The sequence below is a fragment of the Pelodiscus sinensis genome, chromosome 21, assembly GCF_052426305.1.
Source record: "Pelodiscus sinensis isolate ZL-2025 chromosome 21, ASM5242630v1, whole genome shotgun sequence".
Classification (NCBI taxonomy): domain Eukaryota; kingdom Metazoa; phylum Chordata; order Testudines; family Trionychidae; genus Pelodiscus; species Pelodiscus sinensis.
In genome coordinates, this window is record NC_143072.1 from 3,640,465 (window position 1) to 3,667,104 (window position 26,640).

At 50.9% G+C, this 26,640-nt stretch overlaps 1 protein-coding gene across 5 annotated transcripts in view; it reads left to right on the forward strand.

The window, feature by feature from the left end:
* CLIP2 (CAP-Gly domain containing linker protein 2) overlaps positions 1 to 26,640 on the forward strand; it is a 163,872-nt gene that overhangs the window by 46,256 nt on the left and 90,976 nt on the right. For all 5 annotated transcript variants that reach the window (XM_089772209.1, XM_075904303.2, XM_075904302.2 and 2 more), the window contains one exon: positions 8,460 to 8,683. In XM_089772209.1, coding sequence (XP_089628335.1) covers positions 8,572 to 8,683 — 112 coding nt within the window. In that variant the 5' untranslated portion in view covers positions 8,460 to 8,571. The remainder of the gene's footprint in view (positions 1 to 8,459; positions 8,684 to 26,640) is intronic.

The window sequence follows — 26,640 nt, forward strand, 5'->3', positions numbered from 1 at the left end:
TGGGAGCTGGAGGCATGTAAGTAACTGCATGAGTCAGTGGGATTTCTGTAGAGACTGGTGACAGTACAAATCAGCAATGGAAAATTAGACGTGTCCAGGAAATGGATCTCTCGTGTAGAATGGTCCAGGCTGAGATTGATGGTGGGGTATAGGTTGTTAAAATCTCTGTGGAACGTCTCCAGTGTTTCTTGGCCATATGTCCAGATCATAAAGATGTCCTCGACGTAGCGAAGGAGAGAAGGGGTAAAAGAGGACAGGAGTTGAGGAAACGTTGTTCTAGGTCAGCCATAAAGATATTAGCATACTGTGGGGCCATGCGTGTACCCATGGCTGTGCCACTGATCTGGAGGTATAAGTTGTTCTCAAACTGGAAATAATTGTGGGTGAGAAAGTTACATAGGTCTGCTGTCAGATTGGCAGTGGTGTCCTCTGGGATAGTGTTTCTAATTGCTTGTAATCCGTCTTCATGTGGGATGTTGGTGTATAGAGCATCTACATCCATGGTGGCAAGGATGGTGTTATTGGGGAGGTTATCAATGTTTTGTAGTTTCTTTAGGAAGTCAGTAGTATCTCGGAGATAGCTGGGGGTGTTGGTTGCATAGGGTTTGAGAAGAGCTTCTCTTGGGAGGGTCTTTCCCAAGAACCCATTTGCACATCCACCGGGAAGCCAGGTAGCTTGCTGTGGTGTTAATGCAAGGTACAGTCATGGCGCCAGGTTAATTCTTTCATCCCCCACAATCCTCTTCAATATAGAGGCAACATTTTCGCTGTAAACTGTTCCTTTATTCCTCGTCTTCAAGCTAATCAAAAGCCCATGTAGTTTGGCTCCAGCTGCTGGGACACTTTATCCCCCTTGTTGCTCTTCTATGTGCATATTAATGCCCTGTTTTTGAAAATGTCACCTTCAGTAGATGACTCGATGTTAAAGCAGCCCTGTGCTGCCCCCGAGCCGCAGACTAGAGCCACCGGGGGGATAGTGAGCAAAACTTAATTTTTTGGGGTGACATTTGGGCGCACGAGGCCGTTTTGCCCTTTGTCTCTCCTTGCAGAGGGCCATGGTCTGGTTTCTTGGCCTTCCTTGTGTATCGTACTCGCGTGTGGAAAGCGAGCCCCTCGTACATATTTTCACAGCATGAGTAGTTGGGGTTTTTTAGGTCGTTCTAGCTGGGAAGAGTTTAAAATGAAAGCAAGAACCTGACCCTGCAAATTGTTACTTGTACAAGCAGCCCCAGCTGAAATTGTGGTCCTTCCCATGAGTCAGTGTTTTATAATCGTCTATTTTCTACCACTTCTCAGATGGCACCGTGAACTCATGCTCAGAATGTTACATGGCAAGGATTGGTCTCTTTTCCCTTCAGTTCTGCTGAGCTTGGGCATGTATAGCTGGGAGAGAGAAAATCCCCCTATTTTTGTTTAGTTGTTTAAAGGTGAATTTAGGAATCTATATGGCCGGTGTCCACACTTACAAATGTTGCCTCTACGTTTTATGGAACATACTGCCAGTGCTTTAGAGGGTATTTCATTTCCAAATACCACATGCGACCTCTGTGACCGTCCCCATCGGTGTTTGCAAACCGAGCTCTGTATTCTGTGGCTGACCCTCTTTCACTGAGGTGCTGGACCAAAGCTTGGGGTTGGAATATCCCCATTGATTTGGAGTTGGGGGAGGGGCTGAATTCAGGATCTGAACTTTGCACCTCAGGCTCACCTTGAGTGGGAAGACAAGATGGTGTTGGAAAGGGTGTGAGGAAGAGAGAGCTTCATGCAGTGCATCCCCAGTAGAACTCTGCCAACAAAGCTGAGAGAGGCTTCTGTATTTAGCCCCGTTCATTCTTCCTGTCAGTCCTGCTTTCCCCCTCTCGCTTGCACTCCACTCTTAAAGCAAAAGCAATGTTTCCTGTAACTGGGCTGTAAAATAACAGCAAATCCAGCCGTGCATATTTTTTTACTCCTGCTGCTTTGATGATTAACCAGTGTTTTTCTGAAGCAATTCTGTCTGCACCGTTATGTACTTGGTGGGTTGCTTTTATAGAAAGCTGCTTTGGGAGCTGTGTCTGTGCTTAGCTGGCTGCTATTTCCCTTTTTTCTATGCCTGTGAGTGTGCTGAGGTAACGCAGATTCCTTTTCTTCTCTCTGGTTGGAAAGACAGAACATAAAATTTCTCTTGTCAGAAAAGGACTTTCAGACTGTGCATTCCTGGGATGTTTTTTCGTGGCTGTGGGAACACACAGAGCCATTGATCTTGGTATGAAAGCTCTGGGGAAGAATTTAGCTGAGACTTTAGAAAATGCCTGTAGTCTGCATCCTCTCAGAAGAGGAAAAATGAAAGCAAAAGAATCCAAGCTGACAGGCCCAATGGCTCCACAAAGGGAGATGGAGTTTGAAGATGGTTGCAATAGGAGAATGCCAGTCTCTTTCGTTGTCGGAGGGGTGCATTGAAAGGCGAGGCATGATGTAGCCTGTGGAAACGTGATCGTGTGTGAACTTCCAGTGTGTTCACATGAGCTGGCAGATCCTCAAGTGCTCATAATTAGAGCCAGATGTTCAAAGGTGCTTGGCACCCAGCAAACTCCCATTGTGATTCTCTTGGCCGGGTTCTTCAGAGCCAAGCATGTTGATGTCTTTTGGAAACTGGGTCACTTCTTTTGCTCTTTTGCGGGGAGAGAAGCTCTGCTGAGAATCTGGCCCAGTTGTGGGCACTGAGCTCTTTCTGAAACACACCTGGGCCATGGGGCATTGTACTGGTTCAGCTCTTGAATTCGTCCTCGCTGCCCTCTGCCCATTCCTCTGGCAAGGGCCCTACCACATTCACAGCCATGGGAAATGTGTCACGGACTGTGGAAGCTGGCTGCTTGTGTGCTTTTACCCTGTGCTGTACCGATTTCACAGGGGAGACCAGCATTTCTCAAATTGGGGGTTTTGACCCAGAAGAGTTTCAGGGGGATCACAAGGTTATTTTAGGAGGGTCACAGTATTGCCACCTTTACTTCCTTCGCTGTCTTCAAAGCTGAGCATCTGGAGAGCGGCGGTTTGTAATGTTGTCCAGGCACCCAGCTGTGAAGGAAGCACCCAGCCAGCAGCAGGGCAGAAGTAACGGTGGCAATTCCACTCCCATGTCGCCTTCCTCCTGTGCGGCTGCTTTCAGCAGTGGGCACCTGGAGAATGGCAGCTGCCGATCAAGGTTCCCCCTTTGCAGGCAGCCGTGCAGAAATAAGGATGGCAACACCATCCCGTTGCAGCCTTACTTCTGTGCTGCTGCCGGCAGTAGCTCTGCCTTGAGAGCTGGGCTTCCAGCCAGCAGCCACTACGCTCCAGCAGCCCAGCTCTGAGGGCAGCATTGCCGCCAGCAGCAGTGCAGAAGTAACGGTAGCAGTGCTACAAATCGCCCCCACCTCAATAACCTTGCAATGCTCATTCAAGTCCCTTTTGGGTCAGGACCCCTATGCCCTGTGACATTTCAGATACTAATATCAGAAAGCAGGAAATTTAGTATTTTCAAACTCCTATGACCATGACATTGACCAAAATGGGCTATGAATTTGATAGAGCCCTACATAGAGCTCATGCTAAGTGTGGAAGGCATGTCCATACTTACATAGTTGGTGAAAATGAAAACCATGAATTTGCTGGAGCCCTTTGTATTCATGTGCTTATTGTGAGCATGGGTTACGAGTGCGTTGAAAGTAAATCCCTCCCAAATATGTTTGCACAGAGGCTTAAGCGATCATCTTGAAACCCTTTGGCTTCCTTTTTTTTAAGTCTATCCCAGCAGAGACACAATCATATGATTTACATGCCCAGTTGCACCCCAGGAACACTGAATAGTTGAAGATTTAATTGATGTAAATAGATAATGGAACAACCCATAGTCTGCACTACGTTTGCAGGGTATTCTCACCATTCCAAATAATGAGCGAATGCATCCAAGTCTGTTCACAGAATCTGCAGAACAGATGAACAGGCTGAACTCATTGAATAAATTATCAATTTCCTATAATTAGCTTGGCTGTAACTACAAAGCCCCGGATTATGAGGGTGATAAACTGTGAGGCGTCTGTCTTCTATCCTGCACTATTGTTAAATCTTTCACTCTTCCTACTCTTTCCCCTCCCTTCCCCTTCCTCCCTTATGAATCCGGGCCATAAGGATGGAATTAAACAGTATTTCTGCTACAGATCTCAACGTAAAGGCCTTCTCAAGAGCAACATCAAATCATATAGGTGAAAGATAAGACCAGGGTGGTGGGGTATGTGGGGGGGGGGGGGGAATAGCTGTAACTAGGAATAAGAGCACATCATTAATAAAGGAAGTATTTAGGCTGAATATTACAGTGGGGACTATTAGAATGTGGCAGGTGTCTCTGGAGAAGTTCTGAAAACTCCACTTGAAACTAGATTGGACAAAATAATAGGAAGAAAGATACCAAGAGGAAAAACCTACTGCCTTTGGAGGATGGACTAGAGGCCTAATCAGATTCTTCCATCTCTAAATTCAGTGACTCAACCCTTTCCTCCTCTTTTTCTTGTCCCTGCAGTTCAGACACCCACACATCCTCTGCAGTGAGATTTCGCTCCTGACTGTTAAGTACCAGAGTGGATTGCATGAATGGCAAATGCCCACAGCTCAGCGTAGGTTGAGGATCTGCACTGAACCCTTAAATACAGGGATCTGTATCCCTGTTGGTCTCTCTCTGCTGTTCACGAAGTAAGGTTAAAAATTGGGTGGTCTCATTTCAAAAAGCCACTGGTAGAAATCTTAGCAGCCAGAACACCGGCTCTTTGCTGATTCAGATGCTGAACAACTGTTCCGCAGCGTCTCTCTCGTTTGTCCACCACAATCAGAGCTAGGCAGGCCGCCTGCTAGCTGTCATCTGGCTAGTCTAACGAGCAGCCAAGATACAGGGGTACAGGCTTCAGTGCAGCTGCTGGCGCATCTGGACCCTTGGCCACCTGCTCACGCCGTTAGCCTATCTGCGTGGCTGTCACACCCCCTGTCACCTCCCCTCGCCCCCCTTCTGTTTCTGGGACTGATGAGCCAGTCTGAGATTTGTGGCACTTGCTGCGATGTTGCTCTTTGTCACAATCTGGGGACATGTCAGCATTTTTTTTCAGAAATGGCTTCAGTTCTCATGTGTGCCTGTTTCCCAAGGCGAGGAGCACCCATAGCTCTCTTGGGTTGCAATGGGGACGTTTCACCAAAGGACGTTTGGGAGCCTTCTGTGGGTTAGGGATGTCAACGTGTCGGGTACATGATTAACGAATGAGCCTGGGCTTATCGGTTCATCCTGTCAACTACATTCTCACACCCACAGACCCCTCATGGAGCTCGGGCTGCCCAAGGACAGAGGCTGCTATATCAGAGGCAGCGGGGAGGGGGGAGCCAGAGATGGTGCCGGGGGGGGGGGGGGGCTGGCTTTCAAGCCATCTCCCCACAAGCACCAGATCTGTGGAGCCGCCTCCCTCCCCGGTGCTGCTACCTCTGACAGAGAGGCAGCAGCATAGAGGGTGAAGGGAGTAGGCAGGAGCTGGTACATGCATGCCAGCTCCCTTTTCCCCCCCCCCCCCCGCACGCTGCTGCCTCTTTATCTGAGGTAGCAGCCTGGGGGAGGCTGCTGTGGAGCAGCTGCTGTTTGTGATGGGTCCAAGCTTGCTACGTACAGAGGCTGTGGGGCGCTCAGGCCACCCATGGCTGCTCCTTCACAGACTGGCTCTGAGGCACAGTCAGCAGCGTGGGGTGGCAGGGATCTACCCGGGAGTGGGGCCGGAGCGGACTGGCTGATGGCCTGCCCCTGGGGACCATCGAATAGTGGTGTAACCGAGAATGTTTTGTGCGGTTACACGACTGTTCAATTAATTGCTGTCTAACATCCCTAATGTGGGGTGCGCAGGTCCCAAAGCCCTGCCACACTGAAGTCGATGAGCATTTTGCTGCGGGCCTTGGAATTCTCCTTGCTTTTGTGTTTTCCACTCCCCTGTCCCCTTGCGGCCCCCTCTGGAGCGTTGCCGGAATTCTCCCTCCTGTTCCCCTGGCCTGTGTTGAAATCCGTCCTTAATCACGTCCTGCCACGGCTGTAGCCAGGGGGTTTGTAAGCCCTTGCTATAGTAAGTCTTGAGTGAAGCTGCACTGCAGCTCCTTGGTTGCTCTATGAAACAGGTGCCCATCACTTTCCCTGCTGCTTTGGGTTTCCTTCCAGTTCCCAATATCTGTTTATTTTCAAAACCTTTTTGCCTCGCTTTACGTGCTGCCGTCTTACATCCCGGCCTCACTTTACATCCCGCCATCCCAGCCTACTCCCTGGGCTTTGCTCCTGACTAACTCTCTGCAGGTGGTAATCCCTGTTCTGAAGTGTTTGGCTTCATCTCTCAGGAATGGTCATTTTGCTTAGAAGCCACTAACCCCTTTCTGTACATTGCACCTTTTAAAATGTGTGGTTTTTTTTTTCTCTTCATCATGAGTATGCGTTCCAAGAGCCATGAGTTCACTAATTACCCCTCCCCCATAGCTGTGAGGCAGCTGAGCCAGTAGTAGTATCCCCACTTTGCAGATTTGGGGGTGGAAGGCTTAGTATCCCCACTTTGCAGATTTGGGGGTGGAAGGCTAACACCCAGGGGCGTTACTTGACTGTGCCTTACAGTGACTGCGTGTCAGAGCCACGGCTCATCCTCGGAGGGTCGTTCCCAGTCTTGTGATGAATCCTGAGCTCCAGCTACCTTGCTGCATTGTGCTTCTCCACCCTTCCTGGCAGTGTGGGACTCCTCTTGGCATGGTGCTCCCAAAGCTTTGTAGCAACATGTTTGGCTCAGTACTAAATGAGAAGTCAATTTCATGCCTTCCTGCCCCACAGCCTCCTGTTTCTAATGTAGCTCGTAGCAAAACATCCCTTGTGCAGCAGGACTGGCTCTTGACAGATTCAATGTAAGACTCATGTAAGATTTTAGGATATGGGTTTGAAACTTGGTGCGGGATATTTGGACCAACGCCCGATTGTTAGATCAGCCTCCAAGGCCCCCTGTTCTAGGTACCGTAATGTACTCACGGGGAGAGAAGGTGCCTGACTTGAAGCACATCCAATCTACGTAGCGCAGGCAGACAACTGAAGTTTTATCACCCCTGTTTTACAGAGTCCGAAATGGAGACACAGAGGGATTTGCCTTAGGTCACATGGTGAAAGTAGCGCACTGCATGGAGTGGACGGTGTTTTGAGACCCTTTTTCTTAGATGCTTGGCTGGTATCCGTCACTCACGTGCTTAGGGTTAAACTGATCACTTAGTTTGGGGTCAGAGAGGAATCTTCCCCCCCTCCCTCCTCCCAGACACACACACACACAGGGGAGACTGGGGTTTTCTGCAGCCTGGGATATGGATTACACACTAGGCTCATCTGGACATATCTCACCTGATCGTTTCCCTACCATCATAGGGGCCTCCGTCCCAGTGACACAGCAGTTTTGGCTCACAAGGACTGAAATGCTTTAGTTTAACAAGTCACTGGGATCCATGCTGGGGCACTGGGATGAAATTTAATGGCCTGTGATATGCGGGAGATCAAACTAGATCAGGGCTACTCACCACGCAGCCCATTTGTTTATGGCCCGCGGTGTGGTTTAGGTTTGCGTGGGGCTCAACACGTAGCCCGTGGGTAGGATCTTTTGAATGTGGCCTCCACTGGGAACATGCTCCACAACGGCGAGGCGTCTCCAGGGCAGGGTGAGCAATGAAAGACACAAGCGGAGGGGCTGGCTGGAACAGATGGGTACAGGCTGTCGGCGTTTCTAGCCCCCAGGGAGGAGGTGCCAGGAGTGCCAGGGCATTGTGGGAAGTGCTTTGTATTAATGCCCATCAATGTGAATGAAGCTATTTGCATATATTTGCATATATGTGTAACCACGCTTAAGTTGTGGTCCTCGGCATGTGCTGTGAGCATCATTATGGCCCCCCGGGGCTTCCAAAGTTGAGTGGTCCTGGACTAGATCATCAAACGGTCCCTTCTGGGCTTCTGCACTCTGGGTACATCTAGACTACAGGCTTTTGTCGACAGAGGCTTTGTCGACAGATACTTTCGACAAAGCTTCTGTCGACAAAGAGCGTCGAGACTACATCCAGTTCTGTTGACAAGCAAGCTGCTTTGTCGACATGAGAGTGTAGATGCAAAGGACAGTGTAGAAGCAATAACGCCTTCTATCGACAGAACTCTGTCGACAAAAGGCGTTATTTCTCGTAGAATGAGATTTACCACCGTTGACAAAACTGCCGAGGTCTGTCAACGCAGGTATAGTTTTGTTGACCAAAGTCCACTTTTGTTGACAAAACCCTGTAGTCTAGAGACACCCTATGAATCCAAGGGTGACGGGTGAGACATGAACCCAGGTTCTCTGGGTCTTCGTCTGATGCCTTAACTCCAAGATCATCTTTCCTCTCTTCACCGAATCTCACTTCCTTGTGCTCTTCTTTTTCTCCAGGTCTGTGACAATGGAAGAAAGGGTCCGTCGCCTACAAGCCTGACTGGGTACCAGTAGGAAAACCCTCCAAGAGACCGGCAGCTACTAGCTGGAGATACAGAGTGAGACAAACATGCTGAAGCCAAGTGGACTTAAAATCCCCGGCAGGGCAGGGAAACACTCCAGCCCTGTGGGACGGGCGTCGGGGACAGCTGCAGCCGCGGCTACTACTAGCTCAAAGGAAGGTGAGACCTGGATTCATCTAGGGCCTGGCCCAATGCCCACTGATGTTGCCTCTTGTAAAATGCCTTACGTCTAGGTTCTCCTGGATCTACAGTCCTCTGTGCTTGTCCCTTAGGTTGGTGTAAGTCATGATCAAAGCAGGCTGATTGGAACGAGGCAGTGGTCTCTCTAGGGCAGTGGTGGGCACTGGCAGCCCGTTGGGGTTTTCCGTGTGGCCCACAAGATGTTTTGTTTGCTGTTGCCAGATTCCGCTGGCTTCCATCCGGGTAGCTTTTTTCCTACCGGTATTATTAGAATGACACAGATGTAAAGCCAGGGCTAGTGAGCAAAACTACCCTGTCCCAGGAGATCATCTTTGTCCTGACAGTCGTGCAGCCCAAGGAGTTAAAGAAAGGCCATTGGTGTGGCCCACTCGCTAGCCTAGATTGCCCATCGCTGCTCTAGTGACTGATCTGCGAGCTGACGGGCCTGCTGTGTTAGTTTGAGGCGGGTGTTTGGACCTGAAGGAACAGGACGTAGTCCCGGCTACTGTGTGACTGAGCTAGCAATTGCATCTGTCTGCAGCACGCGGGCTTTTTTCAGCGAGCCCTGGGTGCACAGAACAAAGGCCGAGTTTCTTTTTGAATCCAAGCGTTGTACCGCGGTAACGGTCATTGGGGGGCAATTACAGGGCCCTCAAGGGAGTGTGTGTACATGTGTGTTTGGGGGGAAAAGACAACCTGAGGAGCTGAAAGCTTCACTCGTACACCTGCATAACAGTCACTGAGAGACAGACTTCCAGGAAGAATGCCTAGTCCTGAGAGAATGCAAGAATGTTTTTGTAGTGTTGAGAGAGCGAAACTTTCCGTTTGACAGCGCTTGGATGGGGGAGGGCAGTTTTTGATTATCCCGACCCAGGGTAGCAATTAGTGTTGAATCATTTGCCATGCTATGTATCCTTGCTCATCTCCTGGACTGTGGGCGTGTGATCTTCATACCCTGCTGCCTGTTTACACATCAGTATGTGTAGGGAATATTGTGTAGCGGTACCAGGGCCAGTGTTGAGTGCATCCTTACATGTTCAAGGGACTGTACCACTGAGCTTTGTTTGGGGCTACAGTTTCTGGTTTGTGGGTTTTTTTTTTTCTTCTTCTTCTTCTTGCTGCTGCATTTTGATTTTAAGCAGGCTTTGGCTAACCTTTTAGGTGTAAAAATGGTTTCAGTTTTAACACAATTCCTTTGAAACTTATCAGGTAAGACCCTTTCTGAATGCCTGTGATCCTGGGAAAGAGCCCGGATATGGAGAAAGTGTAGGGCCTGCAAGCCCCTTCACTAAGGGCATGTCTAGACTACAGACCTCTTTCGAGAGTCTGGATGCTCTCTTTCGAAAAAGCACAGTTCATGTTCAATAATGCCTTTTTCGAAAGAGCACTTTTGAAAAACGGCATTATTCCTCGTAAAATGAGGTTTTCCGTGATCGCAAAAACTGCCGTGTTCTTTCGATTTACTTTTGAGAGAATGCAGTGGCAGTCTAGATGCAGGGGAAGTTTTTTTGTGAAAAAAGACCACTTTGGGGAAAAAAAACAAAAAAACTGTAGTCTAGACACACCCTATCTGATTTCAAAACTGCAGTGACTTTTTCACAATCTGTTTCATTAAGAACATGCATGTAAATTGATGGAAACCTTGCTGGCTTTAACCTGAAATCTGCCACCCTCTCATTCCTCCATCACCATAAGACCATGCCACTATCTTGGGTTATTTCTGTGTATGTTTCTGTTCCTTGAGGGTACATCTACACGGCACCGTTATTTCGAGATAACTAGCGTTATTTCGAAATAACACATGAGCGTCTACACAGCCATTCCGTTATTTCGAAATAATTTTGAAACAACGGACGGCTTATTCCGAAATGTGTAAACCTTATTCTAGGAGGAATAACGCCTCTTCCAAATAGCGATTTCGAAATAAGGCCTGTGTAGACGTGCCGCTGCTATGTCAAAATAGCCCCTCACCAGGGTCATTCTAAGTTTTCCCCTCCCCAGTGCCTCATGGGGCTCTAAATCGAGATAGGATGTCCACATTAGGGAAGCCTGTCTCGGACTCATTTTGAGGCTTCCTGGCAATGTAGATGTGCTATTTCGAAATGAGTGTGCTCATTTCTCTAAGGATACCCTTGGGCTACGTCTAGACTGGCATGATTTTCTGGAAATGCTTTTAATGGAAAAGTTTTCAGTTAAAAGCATTTTCGGAAAAGCACATCTAGATTGGCAGGATGCTTTTCCGGAAAAGCACTTTTTGCGGAAAAGCGTCCGTGGCCAATCTAAACGCGCTTTTCCGCAAAAAAAAAAACCCCGATTGTCATTTTCGCGATCGGGGCTTTTTTGCGGAAAACACTACTGTGCTGTCTACAGTGGCCCATTTCCAGAACAGTTCTCCGGGAAAAAATACTTTTGCCCGAATGGGAGCAGCATAGTTTTTCCGGAAAAGCACTGATGATTTTACATTAGATCGTCAGTGCTTTTCCGGAAATTCAAGCGGCCAGTGTAGACAGCTGGCAAGTTTTTTCCGGAAAAGCGGCTGATTTTTCCGGAATAACTTGCCAGTGAGGACACAGCCTTAGAGAATAGCATTTTGGGGGACTCAGGCCTGCAGGGAATTCAGCAGAGGCACAGAGAGAAACAAGCAGTGACTGTGCTGAGACCATAGAAGTGTTGTTTAAAAAAGTCCTTGTGGCTTTTCAGTGGCACGGAGGTTATATCAATGTCTGTTTGTCTTATGAACTCTGCAATGAGAGCAGGGGTTCAGACGGCTACATCTGCCTGGGCCTGCCACACAAAGAGCCCCTCTCTGCTCAGTGACTCCCGCTCCGTTGCCATTTCAGTGACTGTGATTTGTGCAGGGACCTTTGTTGTGGATATTTCTGTTCCTTCCGTGGTGTCTAGCAGCGCCCCTCTCTCCCCGTGCCCACTGTCCCCTGGAGCAGATTGCAAAACCCCCCGGGTTTGACTTGCGTTCCTCTGGCAATGCAAATCTTTTAGGGGCTGCCAATCACAGTCATCCCATTGGACTCCAGGGTCAAAGTGGGCGGAGCAACACCGGTTCACACTAAGGATGTTAAGTAGCGGTTATCTGGCTAATTGTGTAATCCACACAATTTGTATCCGCTACGCCGGGGTGGGCAAAAGGGCCTCCGCAGATCCAAGCGGGTTGCTCCGGCCCGTAGAGGCCCTGCCATTCCCCCGCCCTCAGGCCAATTAGGGGCGGGAGAACGCGCAAGACTTGCTCCTGCCCTGGCAGGCCCCCACAGCGCTTTGAAGCACCATGAGCTCCTTGCAGGGCGGGAGGAGATGTCACATGCTCCCCCGCCCCCAAGTCCTGATTGGCCTGGGGGCAGGAGGAGCACATGAAGTTTCCTTTCCCCCCACCCCCCCCCGCCCTGCGAGGAGCGTGCGGCACGTCAATGTGACATTCACTCGTGCAAGGCGGGGCCAGGGCAAAGGAAGCTTCGTGCAGCTCCCCCCCTCCCAGATCAATCAGGATTTGGGGGCGGGGGAGTGGGTGACGTCTCCTCCCGCCCTGCGGGGAGCGTGTAGCACTTTGAAGTGCCGTGTGCTCCTCGCAGGGTGGGGATAGGGTGGGAGGAGGCTTCACACACTCCCCCCAGGCCAATCAGGGCCGGGGGGGGCGGGGGAGCTGCGTGAAGCTTCCTTTGCCCTGCCCTGGCACTGCAAGGAGCATGTGGCACTTCAAAGTGCCACGTGCTCCTTGCAGGGCGGGAGGAGGCTTTGCACGCTCCCCAGACCTCTATTGGCCTGGGGGGGGGGGGGCGTGCGAAGCCTCTTCCCTCCCTGCCAGGGGCATGGGTGCCTAGTGGAAAGGGGGGGCAAAGGGGCTCCCCCACCCCCAGACCAATTATGGTCTGGGGGTGTGGTAGCCTAGAAGCATCCTGCCCCCATTTCCAGGGCCCTGGACAAAAATTATTGCCCAGCCCTGCTCTACACGATGAGCTTAATCGCTGCAGAGCTGCAGTGGGGGTAGCTCCCGGAGCCGGCTCGACCTGGGACTGTACTGGATCCGGGAGCCTCCCACACTGCGAGTCTGCATTTTAAATGTCGCAAGAACCCCTGGGCTCTTACTGCATTTAAAATGGAGAGCTGCAGCATCCCGGAGCCGCGCAAGCTGGGACTCCTCCGTCTCCTCTCGCACTGAGTCCGGCAGCCCCTGCGCACGGCCAGCCTGGGCCACCACGAATGGGGGCTGCTTGGCGGCAGCAGCCCGTCGACTGGGGGGAGGGCCCAGCTCCATACTTGGACGCAAGCGAGTCGTTGATACTCCAGCAGACTCCTGGCTAACCTCCCCAATTCACACCAGAGCGGGATCTGGCCCCTGCGTGGTGCTTCACATTCTACCGAGGGTGAGCTGGTGGCGAAGACAGATGTGACTGTTAGCAAGGTGGTTGTTTAGCTTTAGGACCTGTCTCTCACGATTCAATAAAAGGAATCGGTGACTGCGGGAAGCCTCTCCTTTCATGCCGCAGCCTCCTGTCAGCTGGCCCTAGGCTTCTTTTACAAGGCATCTTGCGGCCCTTCGGTCCCCTCTGGGATGAGAGAGCTTTTGGCCAGGACAAGAAGCGAGAAAATGACGATGCTCAGACGTTTGTCAGACGCTGTTAGCCCCAGTGCCAGACAGAGATGGTCTCCAAACCAGCCTCTGTCTTGCACCTTGGGCACAGTTAGTCTCATCCCCTTTTGTAAATGGGCTCTGTTTTGGTTTTAGAATGGGTGGACCCCAAATTCAAGACCCCCACCCCACCGGGCTCTGGCATGGCTGCCATCTGGTTCCCAGTGGTTTGCAGCTGGGGCCTGGCCTTGCTGCCGGGAACTGAGGGGAGGTGGACGTAGGCAGCGTTGGAAAATCACCACAAGCCAGAGAATGGCGCCTACTTCACATGCGACCGCACAGGCATTATTTTAAAACTAAAAATGAATGGGCAGAAGCATCATACCTGCCGGTGAGTCCTGATAGGCTGTTGCTTGATGGCTCCGTCCACCAGGAATGAAAACACAATAACCCCCGGCCTTCAGAGCCATTAGCAAGGAACAGCGGGCGTGGGCTCCTGCCGGGCAGAATAACGAGTCTCGGGGGGCCCTAACGAGACTGGCTCAAGGGGGAGCGGAGTGGGTGTGCTCTGAGCTGACGTGCCCACGGTAGCCCAGGACTAGAGGGGTGGAAAGTGGGTCGTTCCTCTCTGCTCAGTGGCCTGCGCACACCGCGTTGAGTCTCCGCTGGACTCGGAGCACAATGCGCCGATGGGACGCGTGGGCGAGACGGTGGTTGGCTGGGGCAGGGTTTGGATCCAGCAGGAGAGCCCCGGGCGTGTGGCGTGGCAGCTGAGCCCCCAGGCACTGGGCCGTGAGCCTGGGGGTACTGCAGTACCCCCACATGCCCAGTTCCCTTCCCATTCCTATGGCCGTGGCTCCCACACGCCCATTTGGCTGGGAACAGGAGCAGCGCAGGGCTGGTCACCAGCTGTGATGCCCCCACCCCCACACTCCACCCTACATGCACCCCCCCCGCCACATCCTCAGCCCCCTTCTGCACCCTCCCCCCTCACCTAAACCCTCTGCCCTGAGGCTCCTGCACTCCACATACCCACAGATATTGTTGTATGGCATCCCCTCCTCCACCTTCCCTCCCTGAGCCCTCCCTTCCCAAACCTGCCCCCCCGCCACCGAGAAGTTGCTGTACAATAGCATGGGTAAGAGAGTCAGTTACTTTCAGGCCTGGCTCTCCGTGTCAAGGACCCATCCCACCTTGCTCAGAGAAGCTGTGGTCAAATCTAAGCCATGATGGGCTTGCCTGCAGGAGTTGCTGGGTGAGGTCTCTGGGTGATACAGAGGGTCAGCCTGGATGACCCTCACCGTCTTCTCTGGTCTTACCTGCGGCGACTCTGGAAACTGCCCCTGCCATGGGCACTGCTTGGCTCCTTCATTGGCGCTTTGGGCGGAGAGGCCGGAGGGCGAGTCCTGGACTGAATGCCGCCGCCCCTCCCTTTGGGTCAGTTTGGGGCTCCTTTTTCAGATGCCGCGGAGAAGCCTGTGCCGGCCGTCAGGGCCAGCAGTCTGCGGTCGGCCCGCTGCCCGAGGGGAGAAGAACGTCCGGGGGCGGCCGATAGCACGTTGCAGTGCACACTGCTGTAGCAGCCTTGGCCAAAGGCTCCTCAAATGAACTTTGTAGGGTTTGGAGAGCTCTTCGCCCACGTTGGAGCTGTCTGAGAGGCGGGGCGGCAGTAGAGAGCTGGGCTGGCTTCTGTCACTTTCTACAAGTGCAACTGGCTTCTAATGGCTACTTAAAGCTTTATCCTCTTATTGATTCCATACGGGGAAGTCTGTAAATGCACGCCTCCAAGGCCCATTGCCATTAATGGACTATGCCTGCTGGCATGGAGCCAGCCGAGAGGAGACCCCGTAGCCCGGCTAACTTCACTGCAGGACTGGTGCTGCGATCCTCTCCGCCTTCATGGGTAATCTTGGCTTTTCCTTCTGTCTCTGCCACTGGATTGGTAACAAGGGAGAGAACCTGGCAATGCTTTGTCTGCTCCCTCAAGGTTGTCCGGCGTCTTGCTGGCGGGCATTCTGGTCGTGGAGTGGGGAGAGCTGGTTTCCATTGTCTCTAGGTTGATTTTGCGGCATGCTGGACAAAGGGAATGTAAGGAGTGAAGCATGTGCCCTGATAGGGAATGATGCTGAACGCATTGAAACGAGCAGAGTCTATTCTAGAGGTCTCCAAGGTAAGCACTGGCATTTCGGCTTGCTGAGCTGCTGGCTCTGTTTAGCATGTGCCACTTTCTCGTTGGCTGTCCGAAAGCAGCACTGGAGCTCCTGGTGAGGAATCGATCTAGGAATTCTCTTGGAAGGGGTGCTGAGCGAATACGGAAACTGTTAAATTATTGCCAAATGCCAAACGTGGATTTTACAAGCCCCTTTCTTTTGAAGCTGGTTGATTCATACAAGGGGTTTATTCCTGTCTCTGCATCCGTGTCGTAGCTTCCAGGGCAATAATGCGAAATGTGGGTGTTGCACACAGATGAATCTAGAGGGAATGAGACACCCCCCCCCCCCCCCCCCCCCCCCCACGGAGTTGCTGCTGTTTCTAGCAAAGATTTGTGTGTGTTCTGCTTCAAGCCTGGTGGAGCATCATCTTTCTGGTTCTTGTTTTCTGTTCAAGGCCGTTCATTCACACTTGCAGCATGGCTGCGGGTTAGAGCTAGTGGCTGTTCTTGAGACGGTACTTGGTGTGCTTGCGACGTTTACTAGACATTTCTTCCTTCTGTCTCCCTTAATGGAGATCACCTCATTGGGCCTAATCTTGCAGGGTACTCAGCATCCTGCTGAAATCAGTGGGAGTTGGAAAGGCTATGAAACCTCTTGCAGGCCACAGCCCCAAATGCTTCTGACAGTGATCGGTATCAACTGATTATTTAACGCTTGTTGTACTTAGTCACACCTGCATGTATCCATTCTTTTGGCAAGGAAGGTATTGAATAGTGGAAAGCCACTAAGAAAATGTTTCTTACAGCTGGATCCCTGTCTCTGGATCATTTGCAATTTGATTTGAATATGTACCTGTACGTCACATTTAGCGCAGCCTACAGAAAATTGCTTTTCACAGTTATTGCTGTAGATTTTAGAGTGTTTATCTGTCTGTCCACTTGCTATGGCCAGCCTCGGTGCCGTCCCTGCCGGGCATGGGCTGCTCCGGCTCCCGCTGCTGGGGCTGGGTCCCCCCCCACCATCCGAGCCCTCCCCTTCTCTCCCCCACCCCCCCCAAGGCCATCCCAGGTCCCCTCTGCAGTCTGAGCCCACCCTTTGCCATACAAGTCTCCTCCCCCCTCCCAGGCCAGGCCAGGCCAGATCCCCTCTGCCATATGAGCCTGACTCCTCCCCACCCCGGGCAACCCCACTTTCCCTCCTCCCTTCCGCCATCCGAGCCCCCCACATACCCCCATGGGCCACCCTGCGTCCCCTCTGCCATCTGAACCTGACTCCTCACCCCATCCACCAAGATCCCACACCTCCATCCTGCTTCTTCCCCTTACCCCCTGGCAAGACACCTACCTCCAGCCCACTCCTGCCCCTTCCCCCCCAGCCGGACACCTCCCCCGAGAGAGAGGGGGGTTGGCAAATAGTGAGCGCAGCCCCCTAGTAACTTAAAGCAACGTAAGTGTTTGGCTGTGCCAGGAACATAGGACGTGCCTGCAGTGGGATCGCTTCTCCTAAAACCACACGGAAAAGAGGCAGCCTCACCAAAGCAAGCACAGTCCTCACAACAGACACAACCGAGCCAATGTCGAAGGAGACTGAACCAGAAAAATAGGCTGAACCTGGAATAGGATTGCGTCTCAATGCACCTGACCAGAAAAGAGAGAACGGAGAGATCCGGAGCAGTGCTCTGCTTTGGCACCGCCGGGCTAATCTGCTAGTGAGAAAAATATGTAGCGACCGCAGGCATTCTGTTCCAAGGTACCCTGACGATTCTTCCTTGTCAGGGGCTTCTGCCAAACCTCTTCAAGTGTGTGCGAACCTGCAAAGGAGCAGAAAGAGCCCTGCAGGCCAGTATTGCCCCGCGGATCCTCCCTGCCGAAAACTTAGGTCACCCCTAACTGTAGACATGATAGCCCTGGGGATTCTCACTGCAGCTAGGATGCTCTTCCTTTTAGTCCTCTCTTTCTGTGTGGGGGAGAATTTAAAGCTAAGTCTACACTGGTGCTTTAGTGCACTGTCTCTTTCTGGCTCAGGGGTGTGAAAAAACACCTCCACCCGAGTGCAGCCGGTGGTGCAGGAACTTTTGAAAGAGTGGGGGTGCTGTTCCTCCCCTTTTGCTGTCCCCCCACCAAGCTGAGGCCAGGAGCAAAGCCTGGGGGTGCTGCCATCACCTCCCTGCGCCTGTACTTCCTGTACAGGTAGTTACGTGCTGTAAAGCACCTGTGTGACCCAGGTTGCAGCATTGGGAGCTGCTCCCCTGGTGGAGGTGCCTTAGACAGAGCATTGAGCACGTTCTCCCAGTGCGTCTGCTGTGGCCACCATACGCCCTTCCCACTTGTAAATACGGACACAGCCTGTGTCTCCTCAGCAGCGTGGGGGGGTGAGCTCTGGGTGGTCGCGGATGCTGCTGTCCGCTTGCTTTCAGAGCCGGCGTAGGCAGGGCGTGGAGTGACGCTGTCATTCAGATACCTACTTAGGAGTCCTGTGGTTTGGACGGAGCGATGTTGATTGTGTCAAAGGGGAGTCAGGGCAGTCAGGCAGCAAAGCAGCATCACAGGGAGACACGCAGACGAGAACAGATCCACTGAGACTCTTTATTATCGTGGGCGTGACTAACATGGCTTGCTGGGAACTCATGTGACTCTGAAGCCAGCCCCTGATTGGGTGTGATGCTCTCCAGAGTTTTGCAGATCTGCCTCTAATCCCAGCAGCCAAATGTTTTCTGGCTCTATTCAGAACCATTTTACTTAGCCAGGACCTTGATTCAGCTCCCATAGGCCTGTTAACGGCCTCTCTGCCTATGCCCCTGCTACCCGGAGCACAGCTTTTTGAAGCAGTCGAGAATCCAGGACTGGACACACGCTCTAGAAAAGACCCAGACTGATGTATTCCAAGCAATCCAGAAAGCTGTCGAATAAGGCTGCTTTAGCTAGTTTTGTGGGTGATTTTTTTTTCATTGAGAGGCTGATTTAATTGTCTTGCTCATTAGATGCCCTTGGAAGAATGGATCTGATTTGGTTAATCCTGACCATTCAGTTCACTCCCTACAGAATTGCAGGCTCTGAGGGCATATTGAGGTCAGATCGCCGCCTGCTCTCTGCCTACAACCTGCTCCCAGGGCAGCAGGCAGCTTTCCACAGACATTCACTGTGGTATGGACCGAAAATCCCAAGTCCTGCATTGCCCCAGTGTAACACTGGTGTAAGGAAGAACAGAATTTGGCCCAGCATAGTCTGTCTCAGACTGCTACGATCCAGACCACTAGTAGTGCATTCATCAGTGGCCCAGGCCTGTTTCTCTCCCAGGCATGGGATCAGGCCCTTATTTTATGGGAGGTGCTGTAGAAGATCCATGGAATCCAGTATGAGCTGGAACTAGCTGAAATTCTTCCTGTAACACAATTACGCCAACTTCTGGTTTGATCCCTGCCACTGCGTGTTGCCAGACCCAAACACTAGAAAATCACGTGACAAGCTCCAAACTATCAACACGTTGTACAACTCGTGGGGTTTTTTCATTGTTGAATTTTGGACCCTTTAAGGTTCACCTTTCCATACTCTTCTCTGCAGCCTTGAGAGCTAGGCTTAGCACTTGTCTACAGGGCCCTGCACAGGAAAGGTAATATGAGCAGTTAAAGGTGTTTATTCAAAGTAAATTAGTTAAACTCATTAAATCCTTAAGAACGCATAGACCCGTAGCGCCTTAGAGACTAACAAATATATCGGATCATGAGCTTTTGTGGGTAAAACCCCACTTCATCAGAGGAATTGGAGTTGAATTGTTACTGCTTTTGCTGTTACATGGACCTTGGATTCTGTTGTTTCCACTCCAGCTCATCTGATGAAGTGGATTTTATCCACCAGAGCTCATGATATAATGTATGGTACACAGGATTGCTTGTTGTTTTTAGTTACAAACTAACCGGGCTACTCTGGAGTCATTAAAGCCTTGTATAGGCATTCTCATTTGGAATAACAGTGGCCTTTAATGTAAATTAAACTAAAAGGAGCTAGCCAAGGTCTTGCCTGTTTTATAGATGTGAAAAGTGAGAAGCTTTATGGAGCTTAGGGCCAGAAAGGCCCATTAAATCATCTAGTCTTACCTGGGAACGGGTCACTAATTTTCACACAGAAACCCTCATTAAGTCCAGAGACTTTAGTTAGACTGCTGCATGTCAGTCCCCAGGAGGCTAAACTGTGTGTCAGAGGAAACAGGAGGGATTGTGGGCCCGCCAGTGCCGCAGGGGCAGGGAATTATGAGGTGAGACGTGACAATTGGCTCAAGGTCTCAGTGAGTCAGAGATGCACCCAGAACCCACTGTCTCTGTCCCTTGGACAGCCCCTTTCCACCTTCCTTACAATTCCAAAACCTTCCACTTCCTTCCTCTGATGCCGTATCCAAAATGCTTTGTTCCACTGACCCTAAAATCCAACCAACTCCCTCCCCACAAAGACTTGAATAATTTGTTAAAGTTTGCAAGAGCATTGTGCCATATAGGGGTAAACCTGCCTTTATTTTCAGTGTGTCAATTGGATGCCAAAGCAGTTAAATACATATAATCAGCTACGATGACTACTTAATGAAAATGTCTGTCTGAAATTGCATAATGCTCTACATTCCACAAACCTCTTCAGCACAGTCATGTACAGTTTGGAAAGACTTTGTTTTCCAGCCAGAAGGCCTAGAAATATAACTTAGACAACGTCCTACAATGTACATTTTGGATTCTGTCAACTGTTTCATGACCACAGGAAACTGGGTGGTCTCAAAGCTGAGAACTGCTGCACAAAACTACAGTGAGCCTCCAAGTCTAAGAGCTGCCTGACACAGGCATAAGCATAAAAGTCCTAATCTAATAATATTTTGAGGGAGTGGAATATGAGTGTTTTTTAGAAGAGGAGCCATCCGACTGCTCAAGGTCAGCCAAGGCTGATGAGGTATAAATAAAATATAAACTCCCTGCAGGATCAGGCATACCTGGGAAACTTGCTGTGTCCAGGTTTGGCTTGACTAGTATGCTGGCATGAGGCAACAGCAATTAGGGAGGCAGATAAGACACAAAGCATTTTGGTGTGGGGTGCGTGCTGCCAGTTTGGATATCTTTGTCCCTAGCGAGGGGGTGGGTGCGTGTGGGTTGTTTTTGTTTTCTTAAGGGATTAGGCATCTGCAGCAAATGGGCAATTTGGATTTTTCTGCAAATAGTCTCCGTGTGTGCTCAACTCATTGCCAGAAAAAAGCATTAAGGGACCTTTCGGAAAAGGCTTTATTTTCCGAAAGATCCCCGTCTAGACTGGCGCTTTTTTCCGGCAAAGCCCCGAGACGGAAAAAAGCAGCAGCTGTGTTTATACAAATGAAGCGGGGAAAATTTAAATCCCCGCTTCATTTGCAATTCCGACTTGTCTAATCTGCATCCCTTTTCCGGAAAAGGGGTGCAGTGTAGACACAGCCTCAGAGGGAACATTGGTGGCCATTTGGGGCCTGTTTGTGACCGGTGGCTAAGTTGATGCATGGCTGTTGTGATTGTGTACAAGAGTTCAGTTTCCCTGTCAATAAATTCCTATTTGTTAACTTCAATCATTTAAACGTTAGCCCCTCCTCCCCATGTCCCTTTCATAGGGGACCTACAATAACTCCTCCTGCCACTTGGGAACTGACTTCCAGAGAAATACTGATCCAGTGTTTCCCCATCATGGCTGTGCACTGGCTGAGTTAACTGAAATAACGTGGTCCATATTCATAGCCTTCTGGTTCAGCCGTAGCTGCAAAGCGGCCTCACGGCTGGAAGCATCACAATTGTAGCTCCAGTAAGGAAGCGGAGATTCCATCCCGGTAGAGCCAATGAGCAGCGATTGTGATCATCGCTGTACAAAGCTATTAGCAGCGCACAGATGGGCCATGATGCACGGTGGCCTTTCTCAGAAGCCCTTCTGTGTGGTGGTGCATTCAGGCAGCTGAACCGCACACCATATTTGACGCCGTGATGTTTCCTGGGAGGGCAATAATGCTAAATGCTGTTTCAGCCGCCTGGCTTTACGGAAACAAAGGACAACTCAGGGCTGTGCACTGTTTCCCCAGCGGGAGGGCTGTAGCCACATGTCGTCATAGTAGTTTTTTATGTCTTGCAGGCCACGTAATGGGCCTGCAGGGGCAGGGGGGAGGGGGAAGAGGGGACACAAAGGGACGGTTTTGGTTTGGATGCTGCTCTGTCCCAACATCCCAGTCAAGCTCTGAAGATCAGCGACTGGGGTGTCAAATTTAAATGTAAACATTGGCACTTGGGGCTGAAAATAGCCTACTCTGGCTATTGACCCAGATCCCGCTATACTGGTTTCTATGCTGCACAGCTCATTGTGAGATCTCACTGGAGTCACTCCCCTTTTCTCGCGGCTCTTTCTGAGCACACAGGACTTCCCCGGGAAGTGATTAAAACACAGACGTTCATGCTGAAGCACACCTGGCGCTGTTCACTCAATCCTGCCGTGCCCCAAAGGGAGACAAAACTCAGACATCCTCTGTTTTCGTTGCATTAGCGCGATGACTGTGCTGGCCTGCAGAACGAAGGATCGTCTTGCAGTCACCAGCTGGCTGGTTTTTCAGGAACAGTAACTTGCTTGTCACACATGTGGAAGTGAATGCAAGAAGGATTGAATTTTGGGTTTTGCAGGGTCGACTCATGTTGACTTTGTTTATATTTAAATGACGCCGTAGGAAGAATCAGAAGGGCACTGGTGCCATGTTAATATAGCAGGACTGATTCTGAGACCAGCCAATTTGATATTATCAATATCTGCCGTTGTTCTGTTTCTGGGGTGGGTAAAATACAGCTCGCAGGCCAGATGTAACCTGCCAAATGTTTGGATCCGGCCTACGTGACCAGGGTTGGATTAAGGGGGGGCTAGCCGGGCAGCTTCCCAAGGCGCCTACCTATAGGGGGCGCCTGATGGCAGCTGTAAGGGGTGTCACGTGCCGGGGGCCGCACGGTGCCCCTTAGAGCTGCCATCAGGCGCCATGCGGACCCCGGCACCAGGAGCGCGGTGCCCCTTAGAGCAGTAATCAGGTGCTGCGTGCCTGATTGCAGCTGTAAGGTGCGCCACACACAGGGGGCAGGGCTGCGCATGCGCCATGCGCCCAGGGGCGGAGACACATGCGTCACGCGCCCGCTGCCCAGGGAGTATGGATGGCTCCAGCTGGCCCTGCACATGACCCTCGGAGCTGCTAATGTCCCGCAGCCTAACACTAATCTAGTAGGCCCATGACCACTTTCCCAATTCTTGGAGAAGCCTCTGCAAAAATTATTGCCCACCCCAAGCTTGTTTGTAGCTCCCTTTTTTCCTGGGTACCCCGTCTGCCCATTTGGTTTTGGGGTGGACATTGATGCAGCTTTGAGGGCAGGTCGTGATTCTCAGGAAGTACCCAAACCGGAAACAAACCCTCTGCCCCTCAGCCATTGTTGCATACTCGCGTGTGTTGCATGAGCCCCCTTTGAGGACAGGTTAATATTCTGTATTCGCCGCAGAGCCAGTCTAGCATTTTGCATATTTCACTTTATAAGAGCCTTGCATGTTGAATAGTAGTAGAGAGGTAGCCGTGTTAGTCTGATCTTGCTAAAACAAAAGGAAAAATGATGTAGCACTTGAAAGACTAACAAGATGGTTCAATAGGTGATGAGCTTTCGTGGGCTTTGAGAAAGTGGGTCTCCATCAAAGCTCATCACCTATTAAACCATCTTGTTAGTCTTTCAAGTGCTGCATCGTTTTTTCTTTTGTTTTATAAGAGCCGTACCCTTCCCATTGTTCTTGGGGAAGGGGCGCCTTCAAGTGGTAGTAAACCTTTAACTACATATCACAGATTTGTGTCAAAACGTGTGTGTGTGTGTGTGTGTGTGTGTGTGTGTGTGTGTTTAAATGGATTTCTAGCCAGCCATCCCCCTGCAGCTGGTAAACAAGTCTGCAGTGCCTGGGTGAAAGTCCACATGTGGGGCTATTGTAATGCTGTGATGCTCTGGAAGGCCAAGGTATAATAAGATGGTGACAGCCATGGTTGGCAGGGGCTGGTTCCCTGCTGTGTCCTATGATGGAGTTTAGACTCTTGCAGCTGGAGTGAGCTAGCGAACAGGCATGTCCCCTGACAACGCCGTTCACATTTTGCGCTAGGGATCCAAAAAGACTGTGAGCTGGTCTATGCTGTGTTAGCTTCAGGTATCATTTCAGGCCTGGGCACAGGAATTTCGGGGGGGCGGGGTGTGTGCTCCTTTGGAAGTGTGGACCACAAGGGTGCAAATGCACCCTCCCATGGCTCCCAAGTTAAGTGTGCTTTGCGCTGCCTGGGTCTCCCTCCGCCATGCTCCAGCCAGCTGTGGGAAGGTTGGGGCTGATTTTCCCCCACCCACCCAAGAGGTGAGGCCTAGCCCTGACCCTGGCCTCATCCTGGGGCAGGGAGGGAAAATCAGCACCAGCCTTCCCCCAGCCAGCTGGAGCATGCTTACTTGGGGACCATGGGGGGGTGCGTTCGCACCTCCTCCCCCCCCCCCCCCGCAAACACAGGCCTGAATTTGAGTTAGCGCCTAACCTGACTTCCATCAAGACGCACCTAGCCATCCTAAACCCCGCTGTTACCCGCACACATTTCTCTCTCCCTTCCGCACTGTAGGGACACACCCCTTTACCCGGTTCCTAGGGCTCAAGGTGCAACCCTGTGAATTTACACACCCACCCTTACCCAATTTCTAGGGCTCAGGGTGTAACAACCGCAGGGTCTTTAGCCGCTGAAAGAGCCTCACACAGTAACGTCCTTATCCTCTATTTATTGACCATTCCAAAAAGCAGAATGCACATGCTAAGCACACAGGGTCATGCTCACCAATCCTGATAAAGGCAGGCAGACTTCCCCTGTTGGCCAGGTAGTATCAGTCTCTCTGGTCTTCAGCTGTGTCTCGGAGGTGAGTTCTGGTTTCCAGGTCTTTCCCCCTCCTCCTGCTCGTCTTCTAGCCTTTTCTTCCTTCTCTTGTTTCTGATCTCCTTCTTGAACCCCAGTTTATATAATGAAACCTGAGTCTTGCTTAGCTAGACCTTAACCAATTATTTTAGTATAATTTTACTAACCAATCATAACAAAATTACCCAACCAGTCATACCCCACCACCTTAATTGATTTACACCTAACAAAATTAATTATACAGCAGACAGAAACAGTTGCAAACCAGACAGAGATCACACAGTCACACAATAGGAAAGTGTAGTGACAATGATCATAGGATGAGGATTCCACAACATTCTCTATTGATAAGCAGTTTCTTGCCAGACAGAATGGTGTGACTTAAGTTTTCTTTACCCATCTTGAGATCTGTTTCTTATCTCATGACAGTGGGGGAGCTATCAGGGTCAAGTCCCCTTCTCACAGCCTGGTGTGACACTTTGTAATCAGGGCTGGACTAAGGGGTGAGGTAGCTGGGCAGCTGCCCAGGGCAGCCGGCTCCTGGTGGTCTGCAGTGGCCAGCCGGGGTGGGGGCCGTGTTAACCCCCATAGCACCGGCCAGCAGCACTTTTTCCCCTGCGGCCGCAAGGCCAGGCGCAGCCCGCCCTGGGTGGCCCCGGGCTGCGCGCCATCGGCGGTGTCCCGGGGCTGACTGGACAGCGCATGCGCTGTGCGTCTGCCCACATGTCTTGAGGGCAGGCCCGCGCGTGCATCGTGCGCCCGGAGGCGGGGCCGCGTGTCCTGGGAGCGGGCTTGCGCATGCGTCGTCCCTGTTTGTAATACAATTTCAATGAAACTGTAAGTATGTGATTCCAGGCCTTGCAGTAATGGCTGCTACTCTTCAGTCTGGCTGCAGAAGGCAGCTTTGGTTCAGGCCTAACACAGGCCTTCCAACATGGCTACAGAAAAGCCATATTGTTACACCACTTGCAATTTATGGAACTCTTGTGGCCTGGAAAAATCCCTGACTGGATGTGTGTGCGCATACACCCAAGATTTGTTTTGACTGAACTGATGCGGAAACGTGACCTTGTTTCTCTTATGGAACTTTCAGAGCTTTTAAAACTTTGCATCGTGGCAGGGTCAAAAGGAGTAAGCACATGGTAGAATTTACCTGTGGCTCCGGATCACGTGAAGTGTATTTTACACACACAACAGGTCTCTGGTAACTCAATGTGTATTTGCGTTACTCGGTTAATGGTTTGGGTTAGTTAAATACGCTTCATGGGATCGGTATAGAATGATTACTGTAATGTGTCCCCACCAGCTGCTGTTATCACTCCGATGTCTGCCATGTGGGATCCTGCAGCACTAAGCCCCCGGCTCATGCCTTAACCCTGTCCTTTATATTTACAGGAGTTTTCACTCCTGTGTGGACTGGATGTGACCCCAGTTGGGTAAATCGGGAAAACGTGATTCTTACCCAGAATTGTAACTGACAGCTTGTCTACTTGGGGACATTGACTGGCATAGCTAAGATATCTTGGAATAAGCAATGCCAGGATAATTCACCATGTGGGCACTATTCTGGAATACATTATTTTATTCCTGAATAATTACTCCAAATACAGACACTTTTGTCCACATGGGTGTTACTCTGGAATAGCAATAGTGGAACAGTGTGAAATTGTTTCACTATACAGGCAGTCCCCGGGTTACGTACAAGATAGGGACTGTGGGTTTGTTCTTAAGTTGAATTTGTATGTAAGTCGGAACTGGTACATATTGTAGGGGAAACTCTAGCCAAACATTTCTCCAGAGCTCAGTTTTATTCTCCCACGCCTCACTTCCCTCAGTCCTTTATTCTCAAGCTGAGGTGTCTGCTGAGAAAAGCCGCTCTGCGTCTCCCTGGTCTGCTGGGGGGGGGGGGGGGCGCTAGCTTCGCCTCCCTGGTCTGCTGGGGGGAGCAGCTAGTGCGGGGTTGCCTCACCCCGTTTGTAAGTAGGGATCCGATGTAAGTCGGATCCATGTAACCCGGGGACTGCCTGTAGTTATGCTGGTCCATTTCCCCATCCCTGGTCTTGAGGGTTATAAAAAGTGAATTTATTGAACTATGTTGGCTGAGATTTTCCAAAGTGACCAGTGGTATGTTTTGTTTCCTTTTAGGAGGAAAGGGTGCTTTAATTTTTAGCCATTCAACATGAGACTTCCCAAAGGAGACTAATTTTCAGAAAGAATTGAGCATTCACCCTTTGAAAACCAGACTCCTTTCAGGCATCTCAAAATCCCTAAAACGACGA